This window comes from Candoia aspera, chromosome 8 (genome assembly GCF_035149785.1).
Source record: "Candoia aspera isolate rCanAsp1 chromosome 8, rCanAsp1.hap2, whole genome shotgun sequence".
Lineage (NCBI taxonomy): Eukaryota > Metazoa > Chordata > Lepidosauria > Squamata > Boidae > Candoia > Candoia aspera.
In genome coordinates this window covers 12,365,526-12,384,699 of record NC_086160.1, presented here as the reverse complement: position 1 = coordinate 12,384,699, position 19,174 = coordinate 12,365,526, and the positions used below count along the sequence as shown (strand labels likewise).

The following is a 19,174-nucleotide window of genomic DNA, read 5'->3' as shown; positions in this document are numbered from 1 at the left end:
CAAAGACAATGAGGAGCTACAGAATGCCTCATCAAAGCAAATCTTGTCACATATTCCTTTTAGAGAATCCAGTCATGTCCATGTTGGAAAGCTGTTGAAATAAAACTCAGGGATCCCCCACAGTCTGTTATATGGATCCAGAATGCACAAAACAACTTTTTCAGATCTTCAGTTGACAGAAAATATAAAATTGGAGTGACAGCATTTTCAAGTGATTAACAATCATCAATTCACATCGAGAAAAATTTTAATATTCATTTTTCTCATTGCTAAGTTCAATTAAGGAGTGGAGTAAAAGCAAACTAGTTATTTACAGTATGTTCAAGTGCAGAAGAACGATGAAGTAAATAGCTGAGAATAATTATAGGAAGAGGGAAAAGTTGTGTGTGGTGAGGGTACAAGTTGCTTCACTCTCCCCCACGCGAACACAAGCAGGAATATGTGTGCCCCATGGCACTTACTCAGCAGTGATGGGGCTGTGCCTGCTCAGCTAGCTCCATCTGTCTCAACTACATTTACCACATCACAAAACAACACCTTCAAGCTGCTTTGGAAGATTCTTCATAGGGCTACTGAATGATGGGCACTTCTGGCATTTCCTGGTTTACCCAATTAATCGCCCCAATTAGTTGTGCCACGGGAAGAAGTAGCAATACCCTGTGCCAATGGATGTTTGTTCCACTAAGTCTGTCTTGTGCTGCACAAAAGTGATTTTGTGGACAGAGCAGGACCAGGTCACAGAACAGTTCTTTGGGAAGTCTAGTTGAGGAACTCTTGACCAGGTGGGCAGAAGGAATGTGCACCTACACTTGAAGAATAGGATAGGTCTTCATGGAATGCAACTCCAAGCATTTTAGCATTGGAGGAGGAACCTGAATGGCAGTTTCCCCTTCCATTAAATCTGTCAAGGAACCCTTGCTCTAGTAATTAGGGTCTAATTGCTAGCTTCCTTATTTTATTAACACCCATAGCGCCTGCTCAGTTTCACTTGGCTTTAGGGGTAGTGATGGCTTATTTGTTGTAGGGTGGGATCAAACAGCAAAACTACTTGGTCACTTTGGTGGACATTTTGGAGAATGACTTGTTGGAATCCATACCTCTATGTTTATTAATTTAATAATTAAACAAGAGAATTATCATGACCCATTTTTAACTTTATATAACCATAGTCTTTACATATGATTAGTTGTGATGGGGAGAGTTAGGATGAAATTGTAGAGTGAATTCTTTGGATAGATGACCTTTGCAATCAACAATGTCCATGAATTCCTGCTTCAAGTGATGCATCTGCATAAGCCCTCTTTCATTGGTAACATAATGGAACAAAAGGAACACGTGGAAGAAGATGACCCATTGTCATATGGGCACTGAAATCATGTTTCTAATACAATAGTAAAAGCAACAATTTTAAGAATTACTTAGTCTGAATCCTAAGTGTATTTGAGAATCATATGTACAACAGATCCATTTAAATCAATGGAATGCTAATCTTAATTTAACCTTCATTAAGCTCCCTCAAGTTTAATGGATGTAAATACCACTTTTTGTGCTAAAGTCAACCTATTTTGTGAATTACTGCCTTTCCTTTTAAAAAAATACAACTTTGCAGGGAGGGTTATTTACATATTGACATTTACTGTGTATCTTGTTTTATTAACAAGTATAATACATTTTTGTATAATATATATAACATATGAGGACTGTACAGTACAAATTTATATTCACAGTTTGACATGACAAAATGTCATTACTGAATTCCCATTGGATTACCAAAAGTAGAAACAGGAAAGGAACTTGAAAACATTCACATCTTTAGTGAGAAAGATTACCAAAATTTTCAATATCTGCAAATGATAGGAATGCATGCTAAAACCTTTAATTACCCAATTCTTATTAGCTTATAAAATATATTACATTTTATTTTTAAAAATTCTGCATAGTTTTATACAAGAAGTAGAGTAAATGTAATATTCCTGCTACATTTGCAGGCAAAGTTTGAAAAGATGCTAAGTAGGAGGATTATTTTGTCTGTGTAACATTTAAAATACATAAATAGCAAGAAAGTGCTAATATTTGTAAAACATAACGGGAATTATTATAGCCCTTTAAAAATAAGATGTGTAAAATACTTTCTGCAGTTCTGTTTGAAAAGATATACTTTACTAAGCTGGAAGTCAAAAATACCAATACGGTTCTATCATGAAAGCGTTCTCTTTGTGTGTTTAACAGAACTACAGGCGTAACTGAAACCAAATTTTGGAAATCTCAGCCTCCCACTGAACGGCCCAACTGGGGAAGGAACCATTTTTTCACAATGCTTCATATGACGTGATTAAAAAAGGCGTCCTAGGAGACGTATCCTATACAGTGCAATACTACTAGTGCACGTGGGTGCTGAGAAACAGAACTGTTTCCGGATTGCTTTTGTAATCTCTGGACCGGCAACACGCTTTCCTAAAGCCAGCTACCTCTCTCCTCCTTCTCGTCAAAGTAGTTTGAGCCTCCCATTTCATAACTACGCCTCCTTGCCTTGCATCAAACTCTGGAGTTCGACTCCTGGTGTGAGCATGGATATATATCCCTGGTTTTCTTGGCATAAATACACAAGTGGTTTGCCACAGCTTTTTTCCAGAATGTTTTCTTCGGCTGTCCATTCTAGCCTACAGCTCTCTTGGTCTACCATCCAAGCTCTGACTAGGTCCAAACCTGATTGGCTTTTTTAATATCAGTCAAGATCTTGAGAACCATGGTATTAAATCAGTAGTAGCATCCCTTTCTGCATTGCTACAAGCTTTTGTTATCTTCTGTGGGAACCACTGCTAATTGCATTTTTTAAGGAATCTAGTGAAAGATGGGACCTTTTCCTATACAATTAAGCTATGGATTTGGGTTTACAGATTCCAGTATATGAGGTTTTAAGATAGTAGTTTGTATCCTTAGTTTGTAGCAGTCCAGCCAAACTTCTTGACTAATCTAATTGCAAAGGTGTAGATCTCTGTTTCTTTTACACTCGGGCACATACATGGACACATCAGTACAAAGTATCTTTAACAGCATTGACCTCAAATTAATTAGCTAGTTACACAGGATTAAAATTGGCATAGCATTAATTTGCATGACATGTTAATTGTACCCTTTCCTCCTTTGCTCAGAATTTAAAAAAACACACCTAAAATACAGAAGTAGATGAAGACATTGTGAAGTTTTATTAGCAATTTAGAATTGGGGGGCCAGACGTTTCTCCTTACATTTTATGGTAAACATACGATATGATCAACCCATTTAACTCAGGTGGATTGTGAGAAAAAAAAGTAAAATGCTCTGTAGAAAATAAGTTTTGGAAAAATAAAGTGTTGCAGCACTGCACATGAATGTTTCTTTAAAGATGTTGGTGATGAACCTATCCAAGGAGCTCAAAAATGGTGGCATCTATTTTATGCAAAGGCACTAGGACACAACTTGGTAAATTATGCTCATTTCAGTTCTCAATATATGCTCTCAATGTACTGCAGTCACCACATTCTAATGTTTATTTAAACACCTTGATTAATTTTAGAGGGATTCAAAGAATCAATTTATAGTTCTGACTAACTCCACTTTGATTTTCTAGTCCCTCATTCCTGACACTTAGAACTCATTAAGTTTCTTCAGAGCCTTTTCCCCTCACATTGGTACCAGATAACGTTAAATGTATCAGCCTAATGAACTGTTTTGTTCAGCAACACAGAAGAAAATGTAAGAGATTTTTGTTCTATTTAGGGCTACCATTTCTAGATAACCACTAAACAAGAGTACAGAGTTAGCATTTCCTATATCTTTTTATTTCAGTTAGTGATCATCTGGATTTTTACAGGGTGGATATAGTAGTCTTAATTTACAGTATAATGATAGCTTGCAGTACAATTACTCCTGGCATAAGCTGGTATTAGAAAAGCAACATGTGCCTCATCCAATGAACTTCAAAGAAATTATTCCAAATAAATATGTAGATCACTGCTGCCTTAAGGTTGACACTGCATTAGGAACAAGCTATATCTAATCTAAAGTGAGTTTGTTTCAATGTCACTATTATTCATGTTTTTTCTTCCTTCTTCCAAATTATTTTAAAATCATGAAAAGGCCTCCTATATATTTCTGTATGCAACTTTCCATGAATTTTGAATTCAGAATAACCATGTTATGCTGTTTTGAACACACAAAATTATGCTTTTTTAATCTGATATTTCTCCGATACTTTGAAAATGCTAGTAAGATGCATTACTGACATTGGTGACATGACAGAGTCTGTACTGGGTAATCATGACATTTAGGTCTCAAAAAACCATAACTCCACTGAACTGGACAATGGTTCCTTTGTTCTAGGGCAGGGACAATTAGAAGCACATATATAGATGCCTTGCACAATTTTCAAATTCTTGGCTTGGTGATAGGAAGCACTGTAAAAACTAATTTCATCCTAAGATTGCCAGAAACAACCCTTGTTCCACTGAATTTTCTGTCAAGATCTCAGCTGCCCATTCTACTCTTAGGTTCACACCACTGAAACGGAATTCTTCTGGAGTAATCCATTTCTTGTGAGAATTTCATTTCAGAAATATTAGAGAGATTGGGTGGGGAGGAGGAGGATAGGCAAGCTAATTTGGAATTTAAACTATATATATAGGAATGGAACAAGACTTAACTAAGGTGTGAGAACCTCTGTACCAGAAACAATGGACATGGTCCAGTCAAAATGTTCTATATGACACTGGTTTAATGAGAGTTTAGGTAAAACAACTTTAAAAAGTAAGAGAGGGAACAGGACTATGAAAGGGCTAGAAAAGTTTATACCAGAACAATTGAAGCTAAATACAATTTATGGAACAATACAACAAGCATTTTTGAGTAAGTCAAGTTGCCCCTGAGTGATTATTTACTCGAAATGTATCTGATTTTAGTTTATAAAATATATCCCAGCACATTCTGCGATCCCTCCTCTCCTGCTCATTCCTATTGCTGCTGTTGGCTTCCATTTTTAACCTTTCCTTTTTCTATATAGGAGAGACATAATTCCCATGACTTTAACAATAGGCTGCAACGGAGAGAATGCTGGTGGATATGGTGAGCCTTATTTCCTTAAAATGTTCTGCTGAATATAAAATAGCATCTCTGAAGATGTGGAATATTTATAGGCTTAAACAATCCAATCTTTCCATTTTTAAAAAATTATTGATACTGAGAATGCAGCGTCTGTTACAAAAATACTTTGTGAGAGCTGTTCTGCTGAAGTTTTCATATAAGGCTAACAAAAATGATTGAGGGTGACAGGGATAAAAGTGTACCTTTTTCATTTATGATAATCTGGGACAGATTCTGTGCTCTCCAGAAGTGCTTCAGTTAAGCAAGTCTCTTTCTCAAGTTATCTTGTGAATATGGAAGGATCTCTGATGGAATTCATTTCTAACAACGAACAGGTTAATTAATTTTGCTGAAATGATAGCTTTTCTCAGCTAAGGCAGGTAGAGGTGTTCTAGAGAACAGGAAATGCAGAGGAGTGGAAAAAAGTCTATGCCTACCACACTTCCTCAGTGAGGTAGATTTACTGAATTGTCAATGAATGCCACACCACAGGAGTACCATGTGTGTTCCATTCATACAGTTGCACAACGAAAATAGGTAACTACATCAATGAAAGTGTTTGTTCAATGAACCTATTAAGACACACTATCCAGGCAAAACAAATTAACATCTTACACAACCCCCCACACAAAAAGGCAATATTGATCAGGATGTACAACATCTGCATTGACACACTTTCTGCTGATAAATGCCACTCTTTAGTGGAGATTTTTTTTTTCACTCATTCTCAGGCTGAGGATTTTATTTTCTACATCCAAAACATGTCTTCTGGAACATGCTTCTATGACCAACCATATTCAAAAAGATCCATTCATTGCATTGCTGAGCATAAAAAGGAGACGTGCATCCTTTACAGGCACACAAGGTCTCTGGCAAGGATTAGCAAACTGGATTTCCAAACCAGTAACTGTATCATCAATATATACTGGCTGATTAAATGGCAAAACTAATCAGCTTGATTATAAGATATCTTAGTCTGAAGGAAATTTAATCTACTTGCTGGCAAATAGGATTTGCTTAGCATCCCCAGGAAAAAAAAATGTTCACATTCTTTAGGTCTGACCCATGGCAAGAGTAAAGGAGGGTCAAGCAAACATCTTTTACTGACCATAAGAAAGGCTATAAAATCCAGAGATCCAGTCCAGCTGAATCTAAATTAAAATGTTTAGGTCAAAATAAAAAGGAAGGAAACAGGAAGAGAACGGAAATAAGAGATTCAAACTAGCATGTGGCGTTTCCTATGGAGGGCAAGATGGTCAGAACGAGAGAAACTGCGATCACAGTCTGGACACTGGAACGGTTTGACTCCAGTATGTTTCCGGAAGTGCCGTGTTAGTTCATCAGATCGAGCAAACTTCCATGTGCAACCTTCCCAAGTGCATTTGTAAGGCTTTTCACCTATGAATTAAAAAAAGAAAGAAAAGGACAATACTTTTTTAGAAACACATGCAACATTTTTTTTAATGATACAGAAAGAACCTAAAAGAAAAGCAATATTCCCTCATTGTCAGTAATTTCACTTCAAATGCGTAACTTTCCAACAGATGATTTGATTCTGTGTGGAAATGTTAGTAAAATATGTTCTATATTTAAAACACGCCAGAAGTTTGATCTTACATTTGCTCTCTTGCCAGCTAGGGATTATTTTCAGTCAGTGCTTGATGACTTGCTGTAACAGATTGAAAAACCCACTGTACCACAAAGAGTTCCAATGAGATTCCTCAAATTCAGCTCCCAGATCAGTCCCACAGATTTCAAGAGAATTACTAGTGCTTATTATAAGAGTTTTATATAATAATGAAGAGATTAACTTGATTTCTACCCACACTTAGTGAATCTTACGAAGAATAATGTGCATATGCTTTGTGTAGAAGTTCCACTACATTTATGAAGAAATGATTAAAAGGCCTCATTTGAAACCAAGTTGGAATTTCTGACCAATCTGTTTATAAATATATTCTGTAGTACACTAATCTGGTTGCTGTCAGCGATCAGGTCTCCAGTTTTATAAAGGCCTCTATCATCCCATTCTTTTTCTTGAGCAAATGTATTCTTCTGTTTAAAAAGTATATTATCAAGAATAGGAGAAGGGGACAAAGATCAGAATTGTCTTCACCTTATTCAAACACTTATCTATTTACAATATTTATTGCTTGCCCCAGTCCGAACTGACTCTATGCGCATTTTAAATACTAGTTTGATACAGTAGGTATCAACTTTTTAATGTGGAAAGGAATGGCATTACACTAATCCAGGGTTTATCAACCAAGGTTTTGTGGAACCTTAGGGTTCCACAAGAGGTCACTAGGGGTACCTGAGAGATCACAATTTATTTAAAGAATTATTTCAAATTCTAGCAACTTCACATTCAAGAGGTAAGTTCTATTCTTTAGTTTAAGAACACTGTTAATGCATATATACTGGCCTACACATGAAACAAATATAAGAATTTTGTAACTTGTGGTCTATATTTGAGGCTGAATGTGCAGGGGTTCCCCGAGGCCTGAAAAATATTTCAAGGGTTCCTCCAGGGTCAAAAGTTGAGAAAGGTTGCACTGATCAATCCTTAAATTCAATGCTCCCTCAATTCATATCCACTGACACTTTTTGAATTCTTTATATATGAATGAATACTGCTGTTCGAAAAACATCAGATATGGTATACGTAACACCTTCATCATGCTTCTGTTTATACTGTTCCATTTTCATTATGTTTCTTTAATTAGTACTAATCCATTGTAATAATATCTAAACCTTCCTTGGCTGATCTGAATTCCGATAATTTCTTGACATATGAAATTTCCATGTGATTGTTTATCATTATTGATTAACAAAACTAACAAGCCATCAAAGTTCAAATATGAACTTGCTACTGTGTAATATGTATTTAATTGAAATTGTAATTGAGCTGTATCTCTAGTAGAATTTTGCATGACATTTACACACAAATTAATTACAGGGTAGTCTATTTTTATGTAAGGCCTTGAATATTTTGTGCTAATATGTTCATTATTTATTTATTTATTTATTTATTTAATAAATTTATATTATTACTTTTACAATGAGATTAAAGGTTTGCTATCCCTACTTAATTAAAAAAAAAAAGAATCTCCAGTGATGCTAATGACTGCTTGGGCCAGTGATTATAGCTGATTATTATTTAAACTTATGCCCAAATCCCAGTTCCAAAACTGTCTAAGTGTGAGAAATGTCACGGCAGCATGTTAAGTTGCTTTCAGTGATGCTATTATTAAGTGGGACAAGCTGGAATGATAGAAAAAAGAAGAAAAATGTCCATAGTTCCCTTCCCAAGAAATCTTTTTTTTCTTTAAAAAGAACTTCAGAAATTTTTAAATACAAATTAAACCTTTAAGACCTTTATATACAATTCAGTGTTTTTGGAAGGAATTTACTGCCAATATAGAAGGGCGTGTTAGTGAATATTCCACTGAGTCACAGTTAGTAGGCCAGCAAAATAAAACAGCTCCCAGGCAGAGAAGCAAAATATGCCAAGAAGGAAGTTAAGTAACAACCCCTTGAATCTTGTACTGGCTGACTTATAAGAGAGTAAAGTACCGAACACAGAAAAACTTACTTCCAAAGAAGCATGTATAGGATTACACTGAAAATAAATGTATAGGCAATGCTGAGCTTTCGAATGCTGAAGCTAAGCAAAAATTCTAAGCCTCAGACTGAAGACTACAATTAATTTCTGGAACTGCGCTGTTATTCAGTGAAAGGCTAAATTCAACCACATTACAGCTACAAGGTACATCAACATGTGTGGGATTTGTGTTTGTTTTGTATCCTATTAACATCAGAACTATCCAAATTTGGTGGCAGACTGCTACAGAGCGATAATACAAATTTCTAACCATTTCCAAAAAAAAAAGAAAGTAGTACCTTAAGCTTTGGGTAGGCTTAACAATCCTAGAAAACTAAACAAACAAGCAAAATGAAAAAGGGATTAAAAAAACACTATTTTTTCTCTGAAATGATTTATTTTTTAAAACGGGGGAGTGCCTTAGGTCATGGTTTTTCAAACTGTGTTCCACAGAACCTGAGAACATGAGAGACTTAAGGGAGTTGTTCTAGGATCATCTTAGGATCATCTTTGCAGCTTCACTGGGCTTAAGTCCAAAATACACTACAATAACCTGAGTACAGGGAGTCCTCATTTAACAACCATTCGTTTAGTGATGGTTCAGACTTACAATGGTGTTGAAAAAAATGACTTACGACCAGTTCTCACACTTACGATCGTCGCAATGTCCCCGTGGTCACAGTTTGGGCACTTGGCAACCAGTTCGCATTTATGACCATAGCACTGTCCCGTGTCACGTGATTGCCATTTTCGGCCTTCCCGGCTGGCTTCTGACAAACAAAATCAATGGGGAACCACATGATTTGCTTAACAACCATGTGATTTGCTTAGCGACCACTGCAAAAAAGGTCATAGAATCGGGCTGGATGACCGCTTCACTTAGCAACTGAAATTCTGGTCCCAATTGTGATTGTTAAGTGAGGACTACCTGTATAGGAAAGGGTGGAAAGCATCTGAAGGGACTCTTCCTCAAACAGACTGGCACAAACAAAGTATTCTTCCCCAAAATATTCAGGGAGCTTTGTCCTCTGGAAGACCTGGTTATTTCAAAAGCTTTCCTAGGTCATTTCAGCATGCACTTTGTTTCACCAGCAGCTGCAGGTGGTGTCCTCTGTGCATGCGCTCCCAGGATGTTCCTCAGAACAGCCACAATGAATCTCCTGGAGGACACAGATGCTTTGATGTTTGGAGGAGCTCCAACATGCTTCACCAGGTGCCCCTCAAATGCTATGCCCAGCCTGGATGAACAGTGTAACTGTGCCATACATTGCAAAGTATTCTACATTATGGCACTATGATAGCTTGCATGCTCAAATAGCACCTAAGTCTCAACTTACTCCTCTTTGCTGCAGACCTCCAGACAAATGTATGGAGGGGCTCTTTTTTCACAGCCTCATTAAGGTTTCTAAAAGAAAAAAATTACATTTGCTTCATACCCGTGTGTGTTCTTCTATGGGCTTTTAAGTGGGAGCTTTTAGTGTAAACCTTGTTGCAGCCTTCGTAATCACACCGGTGTATCCTCCGCTTCCTTTGTGTGTCTGGAGATTCTACAGGTAAGGGCCTTTTTCCAGGCTGGACTATAACCGAAGGGTGATTCCTGTAGCAAATTGAATCATACGTTAAAACTACAACCTTCTAAACTAAACCTTTTTTACCACAGAGTTCATTTATTCAATACCCTTTTGTCTTCTGGCAGCATAAGTTAACATTACATACATGTGGAAAAATTTCAAGCAAGCTTAGCAAATGTCATGGACTTCTGTGGTAATATTTTGGCTAACTTTCCTGCTAGAGATTTGGTTTCATTTATTCTGTGGAATGAACACCCCCACCCCCATTTTTTTTTTCTCAGCATCCTAGGATTTGACTGAACTTTTCAAGCCACAATCTGGTTTCCCAGACAAGCACACTTAGTCTTAATTCAGAGACCTCAGTGCTTCCATTGAACTTCCATTGCTTGTGTTTACATATTTTTCTAAATATCTTAGAAAAGACTTTTTTTAAGCTCTCTTTTCATGTTAGGAATGCTATCAACTTCTTTCGCACCACAAAGTTAAACTCAACAGACTTTACTGTTCATCTACTCCTTTAAAGCCCAATTAGGAATTTCTGGTTTGGAGAGGGCAAAGGGGTGCAAACTCCTTCACTGCTCAGGACCATTCCTAAAAGCAGAACTAAACTCATGTTTACACATCATACTCCTTGGATTTCTAAAACTGTTCCTTTGGTTTCCGTAAATAAAGTTTTTTAGCATTCATTCTGAATACTATAGTTCAGGTGAGATGCACAATGTAGTATGTTTAAAGTTCCCACAGAACACAGTTCTAGTTATGCATTTGGAACTGGATCCTGCTATGAAAAACAAGACACTGAGAATCAATGAAAACTAAAATTAGAACAGAACAGAATATATTTTATTCTGACCAATGGTAAAAAATAACCTCAGTTGAACAAATCGGATCTGGAATGACATTCCCCGAGATCTGAATGGCCCCCACCCTACTGGTATTTTCAAAGGGCCCTGAAGGCATGGCTCTTCACACAGGCCTTTGGTAAGGATTTTCTTTTCCTTGTTCCCATCCAGGTTTGTTTTCTGCACCATCTCTGTACCTTGGTTTTGTTTTTCTGTTTTTTGTATTGCTCCTTGTTATTAAATGTTTTTAACAATTTGTAAACTGCCTCAATAGGAGTCAGGTGGCATAAACATTTAATAAATTGTTATTATTACTATTATCATCAAAAAGAACTGATGAATCAGTAACATGCATATCACATGGACAAATCAAAGTATACGTGGACTTTTCTTCAATTTTCCTTCCAATAAGGCCATGGGTAACATATTAAATCAGGGTTAACGTTCAAGCTCTTCTATCTTTTGGTGCTATAAGTTGATTTAAGCAACTTGCTGCCCTAAATAACTGATTTCCTAAAAGTACAGCATGGAGAATAAGAAGCAAGACTTGATAGCGATTATCACCAATTGTATTTTCAGAAGTTTTGTAGTTTTTATAAAACTTAGGGTTGCATGCATAAAAGCCTCTTGGATTTTATATTTATTTATATTGTATTTTATATCCATAAATTGCTTTATTTTTATAGGATTTTAATCGTTTATTATTATAGTATTAATTTTGTTGTAAACCGCCCAGAGTCTCTCTTTTGGGGGAGATGGGCGGTAGCAAAATTGGAATAATAAATAAATAACTGTATAGATCTTATGATGATCTTTCATGCACTTTCAAGAGTTGGGGGTTGGAACAGAATGTCTCTTTGTTCATGGGTGTCTGCAAAGGGGTCAACATCTGTAAACTGGCAGGTGCAGCATCACAATTAAAACCCCATTCCTTTTGTACATACATGTGATTTTAAATAGTGAGTACTATTAAATGCATGCATTCTACTCAAAATTACCCTGCACTACCTTACTGGTGTGCTTTTTGCTTGGGGCAGTTAAAGGATAAACAGAAATAGTCTATATGGAGCAAAACACAATATAAGTGCCTCCTCTTCTACTGTCCAATTTGTAACTTCCTTATTAATAAATAAAGTCCTCAGAAAGCCTTTTTACAGGAACATATTCTGATGGCTTTGACAAGGACTGGATCGAAGCGACTGTCTTATTATGCAGTTGCTCTGCTTGATATTCAGAAAACTGAATGGAGTGTTAGTTACTGTCAAACATTTCTCCATTTTTTCTTCTTACTAGAGAAAATCTGTTCAATACATAAACATGGAATAGCTGCACAATGCCTTTTAATGCTGAACAGTAGAAGTCATCTCCTTGAAACCACCCTCTTTCTAATGCACTTAGCCAACCTTGGCTGATCTTGAAAAAACCAAGCACAATCAGAATTGGTTGGTACTTAGATAGGAAACCACAAGGAGATCCTAGAATTCTTGGCTATACTGGGAAGTTGAAAAAAAATATTTCAAAAGAAAGTGTACATGAAGTCAACAGGGGATGAACTTGACTCAAAGGCAAGTAACCTAGCTTGTAATGAGAGTTCACATTTCCTTTGGTGAGATTCTAGAATCCTAATTAACTACTTACTCTTGTAGCATTGGGGGTGACAATGAGGTCATAAAAGGAGGAGACATTTGTTCAGGATAGTAGTCATTTCTTGGTGATTCCATGCCTGGTTCTACCTTAATAGTCTTCTTTAGTGATGGCTTTTCATAAGATTCAATAACCGATACTATAAGTAGGAAAAATAGTCAAGAGAGAAAAGAGAGAGCTTGGATTTGAGTCTTCTGTCACCACGTTCTTGCTATATCTTTGCTAAAAATATGGACTACAAATATAACCAGATTCTTCCATCTGAATGAATCTACTTAACTGAATGACAACACCACCTTATAATAAACCTTTTAACCCAGCCCTTTGTCCTGGTCACTAGCAGTAACTAATCTCTGGGCTTCCAGTGGAAGAAGAACTTGTTCTCCTTGCTTCCAGTACATTGCTTTCCATAGGAACACCCAATGCTTAATGGAACTCTATCAATCACAAATTAGTAAGTTCAGCAAACATATCGAAGTGCATTATATGTATTTTTTAGAAATGTCATTCCTCCAGAAACTTAGGTCAGCCCACAAATTTCTTTCTGTCCTTTCATTTATCACAATGGCAACTACAATGGGATACATAAAACCAAGAAGAAAACTAGCTAAAGGTTGCTTAGGAAGAACCATTTTCTTTAGCCCTATAGATCTCTCCACTGTCCACTCTCTCTCTTCATAAAACCTGCCTCCCATTTACACCAACCAATTTAGGGTAATTTAAAGTAGATGATTAATGGATTCTTTTAAAATTTATGTTGACTTCATAAAAAATAAGAAAGTCCATAGAAGAACAAACCAAACACAAACACAAGTATTTACCTGGCACACTGCTTGGATTTTCCAACTCTTCTGAAAGAACAGTGGACACCATAATAGGCTGTTGGAGTTGAGGGGCATACATAAAAGGGACAGGCTGAACTACAAGTGGCTGTATAACAGGAAGAATTCCAGGGCTTCTTAGTCCATGGCGTGACAGAGCTGCCATTACTGGAGGCATAGTGAAAGGCATAGTGAAAGGCTGTATTCCTGGTGGAGTTAGCTTCTTCATGGGAGGGCTGGGTGAAGGAAGATTTAATCCAGGGGAAGCTCTCCTGGGTATAGTCTGGAATTTTAAAGGTGAAGGAGAACTTCCTGCTGAAGGTGGTGAGCTTCGTTTATTCACCGTAAGGTCAACAGGCTCAACTTGAACTCCATTACACAGTCCATCTGGAATCTGGTAGAATTTATTGGACATCATATTTGGTGTTGAATAGATGACACTATACTTGTTAGACTTCATGTGGTCCATATAACTAGAGTTGAATGACTGCCGAAGAAAGGAGGGAAGAAATGAATGAATGGAAACCAGTGACACAACAGAGGAAAAATATGTCTTGGAAAGTAAGAATTACTTGCCATTTGTTTTTGTAATGCTTTAACTTGAGTTCTATGAGACTTAAAATGAAGGTTCATTGAAATATACAGAAACACTTTTTGAAAGACATTAAGTAGAAACAGATATAACACATACTTCACTCTAGTAAACTATTCTTTGTCAAATCCATAGACATTTTCCACTTCTCAGTGTTCCTTAATACAAATATTATATTTCAAATCAACATCTCTGCTGAACTAACATTTAACTGAGAGTGGAAACAGACTACACTTTTTGACATCTACAGTAAGTTTTTTATGTAAATCCAATTTATTTGTTATAAATGCTCATAACACGTATTTTGCCATCTCTAACCTATTTTGTAACCTTGCATCTTTCAGAAATGAAAGAATTGTGAGGCAAGGAAATTAGGATATTTATTAAGGTTCTAAGCGATTATGACTATCAGTTTTGAAAAGATTAATGATTTATCACCCCAAGCAAGTCAGCCATGCCAAAAGGCTACACAACCCAACAATACATACTAGAATTCTCTGCAACATTGCCAAGGAACTTGGAATGTTGCTCTCAGACAGTAGCCTCATTTATTGCTACCCCAAGTATTTGCCTGTGCTGGTTTTAGTAATTAAGCATGGTTTTGTACACCAAATAAATCACTGTATGAAATTGCTGCAGCAGGACCCATAGTAAATCTTTATCTAAGAGAACAAGAAGTTCTCTGCTCTTTGTTCTGCCCATTGGTAGGTGTTTAAAGAGGACACTTGATGCAGGCATTGTCTGAAATAATTAGTAATACTTACTATCCTGGTATAACAATCTTATTTAAAAACATAGCAACTTTTTAACTTAGTACCATAAGACATTGCAGAAGCAAAAGGAATAGTGTGTATTTGGTAAGCTAATTCAGGATGTCGTATAACACACAGAATGAACGAATATTATCTTAGCTATGACAAATTAAAACTGTTTGAGGCATTAATTCTTATGTGGTTTAGAAATGAACAGAGCATGTGGCATTTGGAGTAGGAGTAAAAACAAACACACCATCCTAAACACATTCCAACTACTTGGGAGCCAGCTCTGTTTATCACCCAAGAAAGACAACAGGTTGCATTTGGGATTTTTTTTGGGTGGGTGGGGATGGGTTGTACATAATGAGCACAATTCATCCTACTAGGCAAACAGGATAATGTAAATACACTATAATATATAGTATATATATGGAATTGGGATGCTACTATAACAAAGGGTATTCACGCACAAATTTAGGATGGAAGTCAGTGACATTGCTCCATTCATGGATGGATTTCCTATAATAGAAGACCAGTTACATGTTCAGAAGATATACTGTACTTCATTAACTACAGGCCTTTCATAATTAGAGTGGCTATGATGTTGTATCATGGAGAAAAATTGATCTATGTGGTTGTTAATAGTCGACAACGTCTTGATGGTACATAATCAATCAAACATTGCTGTTGCAATTTATATAGAACTGAGGAATGCCTTCTTAAAAAACTTATACTGACTTCTTATGAAGCATAAGATTATTTCTAATTAAATACCTTTTATACAGTATATTAAAACTCCCTTTTTTACTTTGAGGCTTCTCTTTTCCTTGAAAACAGAGAATACCTTCAATTCATTGACCTTAGGGTCAGACTATCTATGTAAGTGTTCAAGCTCATGTTACTTACCAGATGAAATTTCTATTCTGTTCAGTAATATTTACACTGCAAGCATGTATGTTTAGGATTATTGTCTTATACTTATATAAGACAAAATACCGTATGAGGCTATAGCCAGAATAAACTCTGAATTATATGCACACTCTAACATTTAAAACAATATATTGAAAATCAAATGAAATTTTCAAGTTAAATAAAAACTTTACTGGATAATAAATCACATATGGAACACTTTAACTTTAAGTCTAATTTGGACTTCAGTACTAATTTTGGGATGTGGAATAAACATATAAATATATGAAATTTATTAAGGATTCAACCTTTTCCTTAGACAGCTTGAAATAAAGGATTTTCATGGTATGACTATGTTGACATATTAAGCACCATCTGTAAATTCAGACATCTGTACTGAAAGTTGTTAGACTGCTTGGACTCCTAACATCCTAGCAGAGGAATAAGCCAGCTTTATAGCCTCTTATAATATCACTGATACATACCTAATATTAAGTCATCTACCCTTCTACAAAGGGTAGAAAACATGTGGTTTAGAAATGACTTTTTTTTGTTGATTTTAAGCACACCTTCACCTACATACCAGATATAAACTGCAGTTAACCACTGCTTATTCCTTCTCATTTACAAACTTTGTAAGATTGTCTCTTACAAACTCAGCAGGTCCACTTGTACAACCTAACATACAATAAAATGAACTCTAGAAGAAAAAAAAAGATTAAGCTAGAATAAATGTCTTGGTGTTTTCAAAGATACCACTACACATTTTTTAAATATGGCTTTAAATGTTATAATTTTATATGATTTAAAGTGTGACAGTTATCTATTTTCTCACAGAAACAAGGCAGAGTATTTTTTGATGTGACTATACTATACAAAAACAATGGCAAAAATATCTGCAAACTCAATAATCAAGTATGCAAACAAAAGCTATGGCTGTGCCAGAGAATAACTAGCTATTTATGAAGCTCAATCTCTACATTATATCATCAGTTTTTTAAGCAATCATGTGCCAGAACTTTTCCAGGATTATGCTGACTAAGATTGCTTTTCAAAGGCATGTAAACTGGAAAACAATACAATCAAAATAATTTGGAAGTTGCTTCATTTCTCCTTTGTCACATAGCCTTACTAAACAGACAACTTTCGTGATTAACACCCACAGGTTGCTGGTCTCATAAAGAAGCAGTTTTATGTTTGTGAAATACTGATCGCTAAAGGGTTTTAAGAACTCATAGATTTTAAAGCAGCGACATACTAAGCATTCACTTATATGATGAAAGGATGCACTCTAACAACAAACAGTAAGCCATGATTTGTTATGACAAATGGGATATTATTTTGTTTATGGATATCTTGCTCTTCAACCCCATGAATGCCTTCTGGATGTAGTCATACAGCACAGGCATTTGATGCTGTTACTGCTTAGCAAATTGTCTTGCCGTCAACTCCAGTGATATGAAAACAGTGCTTATTCCAACATGAAAAAAAAATCACATTAGTTGTTTCCTACTTTGATAAAGAGATGACAAAATCCCTCGGGAGAGTCCCCCTACTTTTCAAATGTAGTAAAATCTTTTAAAACCATATCCCGTGATGAAGCTAATACTCAACAAATACTCTCATTTTCTCTGACACTCAGGAAATGTCAGCCCACCAGAGAAAGAATGAAGGTGGCTGTCATATTAGTCAAAAAGGAATAGAAAAGCTGAAATCTGGGCTGAAATGAGAGATGCAGGGCTTATGCATGGTTAGCACCAGATGTATTTTAGAATTCCATGGGAATTTACTGCCCAGTTTGGAAGAACAATATTACTAGGATGCTGGGGGTGGCCCATCTTCAGGAGCATGATTGTCATATTTTATGAGTTGCCTTGAGTACAATGTGTTATTTTAAACTATTCTTGATTGATTATGGTTCTTAAGCACCCACAGTTGCAAAATGAATGCAGGTGGCCATATGAACTGAATCAATGAATAAGTTGGGAAAAGTAGGGTTTGGTAGACTTTTTGCAGTATTCTATGCATTACTGCCACCTTTGCCTTTTGGACCCATCATTTATGAATTACTAAATTAGTGATGCAAAAACCTGCTCATCTCCTTTTGTAGCTGATTAACATTACTGGCTAATGATCACATTATACAGCTTACACTGCATATGTTTTGAGCTGTTGTAAGTGCCATTGAAACTGGGCACTCCATACCAGTTTGGTAGCAATCCTTCCCAAAGTACTTGAATGGCAACACAATTTAAAGTTACTGCCCTAAAAGGGCTGAATTGATTACATGCACTAAATCTCAACGACCTCCAGCAAATTATTTCTGGTTTCTTACTAGAATGGTACTCTGGACCTTGCTTGTTTTTACGACTACAGGAATTAATTCATTTTTATAAAGTACATCCAAATAATAAAAGTACTGATTTCTTGTGAATTTTTTTTCTTAAAAACAACAAGAACCACTGAGCACTATAGCTTGGATACTTTCTAACAAACATCTATTTCATCTTTGTTTCAAAGTGACCTTTACATCTTATATACTGCTAGGAATATCCATAACACACAAAGATGACCTAATAGTATAAGCTTTTCAAGACCAGAACTCCCTCAAATGCAAATCTGTCAATTCTTCCCTTTGCAACTATTTTCCAAGTATGTAGAGACAAACAGGGTTACAGCAGCCAATTTGCCTTACAAAAGCAAACTTACTTTCTTGAATAATACTAAATGGTACTTTCCTATATCCTCTATGTAGGTTGGGAAGAAACTATTAATCCTCAACGCAAAAAGTAAAACAGGAAAACACACAAAAAGTTTAATATGAAACAATATGCTAATATGGAAAAAAGGAAATTTTAGTACATTATTTTCAACTTGTTTTCAGAGAGGAGTGCTTGTCCTTAACAACTCAATTGCAAGTAAAAATCCAACGGACAAAGCTTTTCCACATTATTCCATCCCTTTCAAGAAAACTGTTGAATTTTTGCCTGCTAATGGCAATTATAAAGAAGAACATTTCTGCCAGAAAAAAGTGATTGTCTGTAACATTCTGATAAATCTGGATATTATGAGTAGCAATATTTTTCAGAAGATATTATTAGAATTTTCTGGTGTTTATGAAGCCAGGAAACTTAGGTCAGTTGGGATTACAAATAGCCTGATTACAATGTAATGAGAATAGATATTAATATTTATACTATTTTTAAATACTGACCACTGGAACTGGTTCCATTGCTTCTTGTTTGATAGGGACTGGGTCAAACATTAGCATCTTCTTTTGTCACCCAACTTGTGGTGTAGATACCCGGGATTCTAAAA

General features: G+C 35.9%; 1 protein-coding gene across 2 annotated transcripts in view; it reads right to left on the bottom strand.

The window, feature by feature from the left end:
• The window catches only part of KLF3 (KLF transcription factor 3), a 174,395-nt gene that overhangs the window by 128,523 nt on the left and 26,698 nt on the right, over nt 1–19,174 (bottom strand). Inside the window, exons 2-6 of one of the 2 annotated variants that reach the window (XR_010068443.1) lie at nt 19,071–19,168; nt 13,601–14,087; nt 12,774–12,918; nt 10,159–10,319; nt 5,748–6,516 (exon numbers count right to left, since the gene is read on the bottom strand). Coding sequence is in view for 1 of the 2 variants with exons in the window: in XM_063310772.1 (XP_063166842.1) it covers nt 6,335–6,516; nt 10,159–10,319; nt 12,774–12,918; nt 13,601–14,087; nt 19,071–19,127 (1,032 nt within the window). In the remaining variant the exon portion in view is untranslated. Of the gene's footprint in view, nt 1–1,615; nt 6,517–10,158; nt 10,320–12,773; nt 12,919–13,600; nt 14,088–19,070; nt 19,169–19,174 lie in introns of those variants that run through there. The other variant, XM_063310772.1, reaches the window with a different exon arrangement.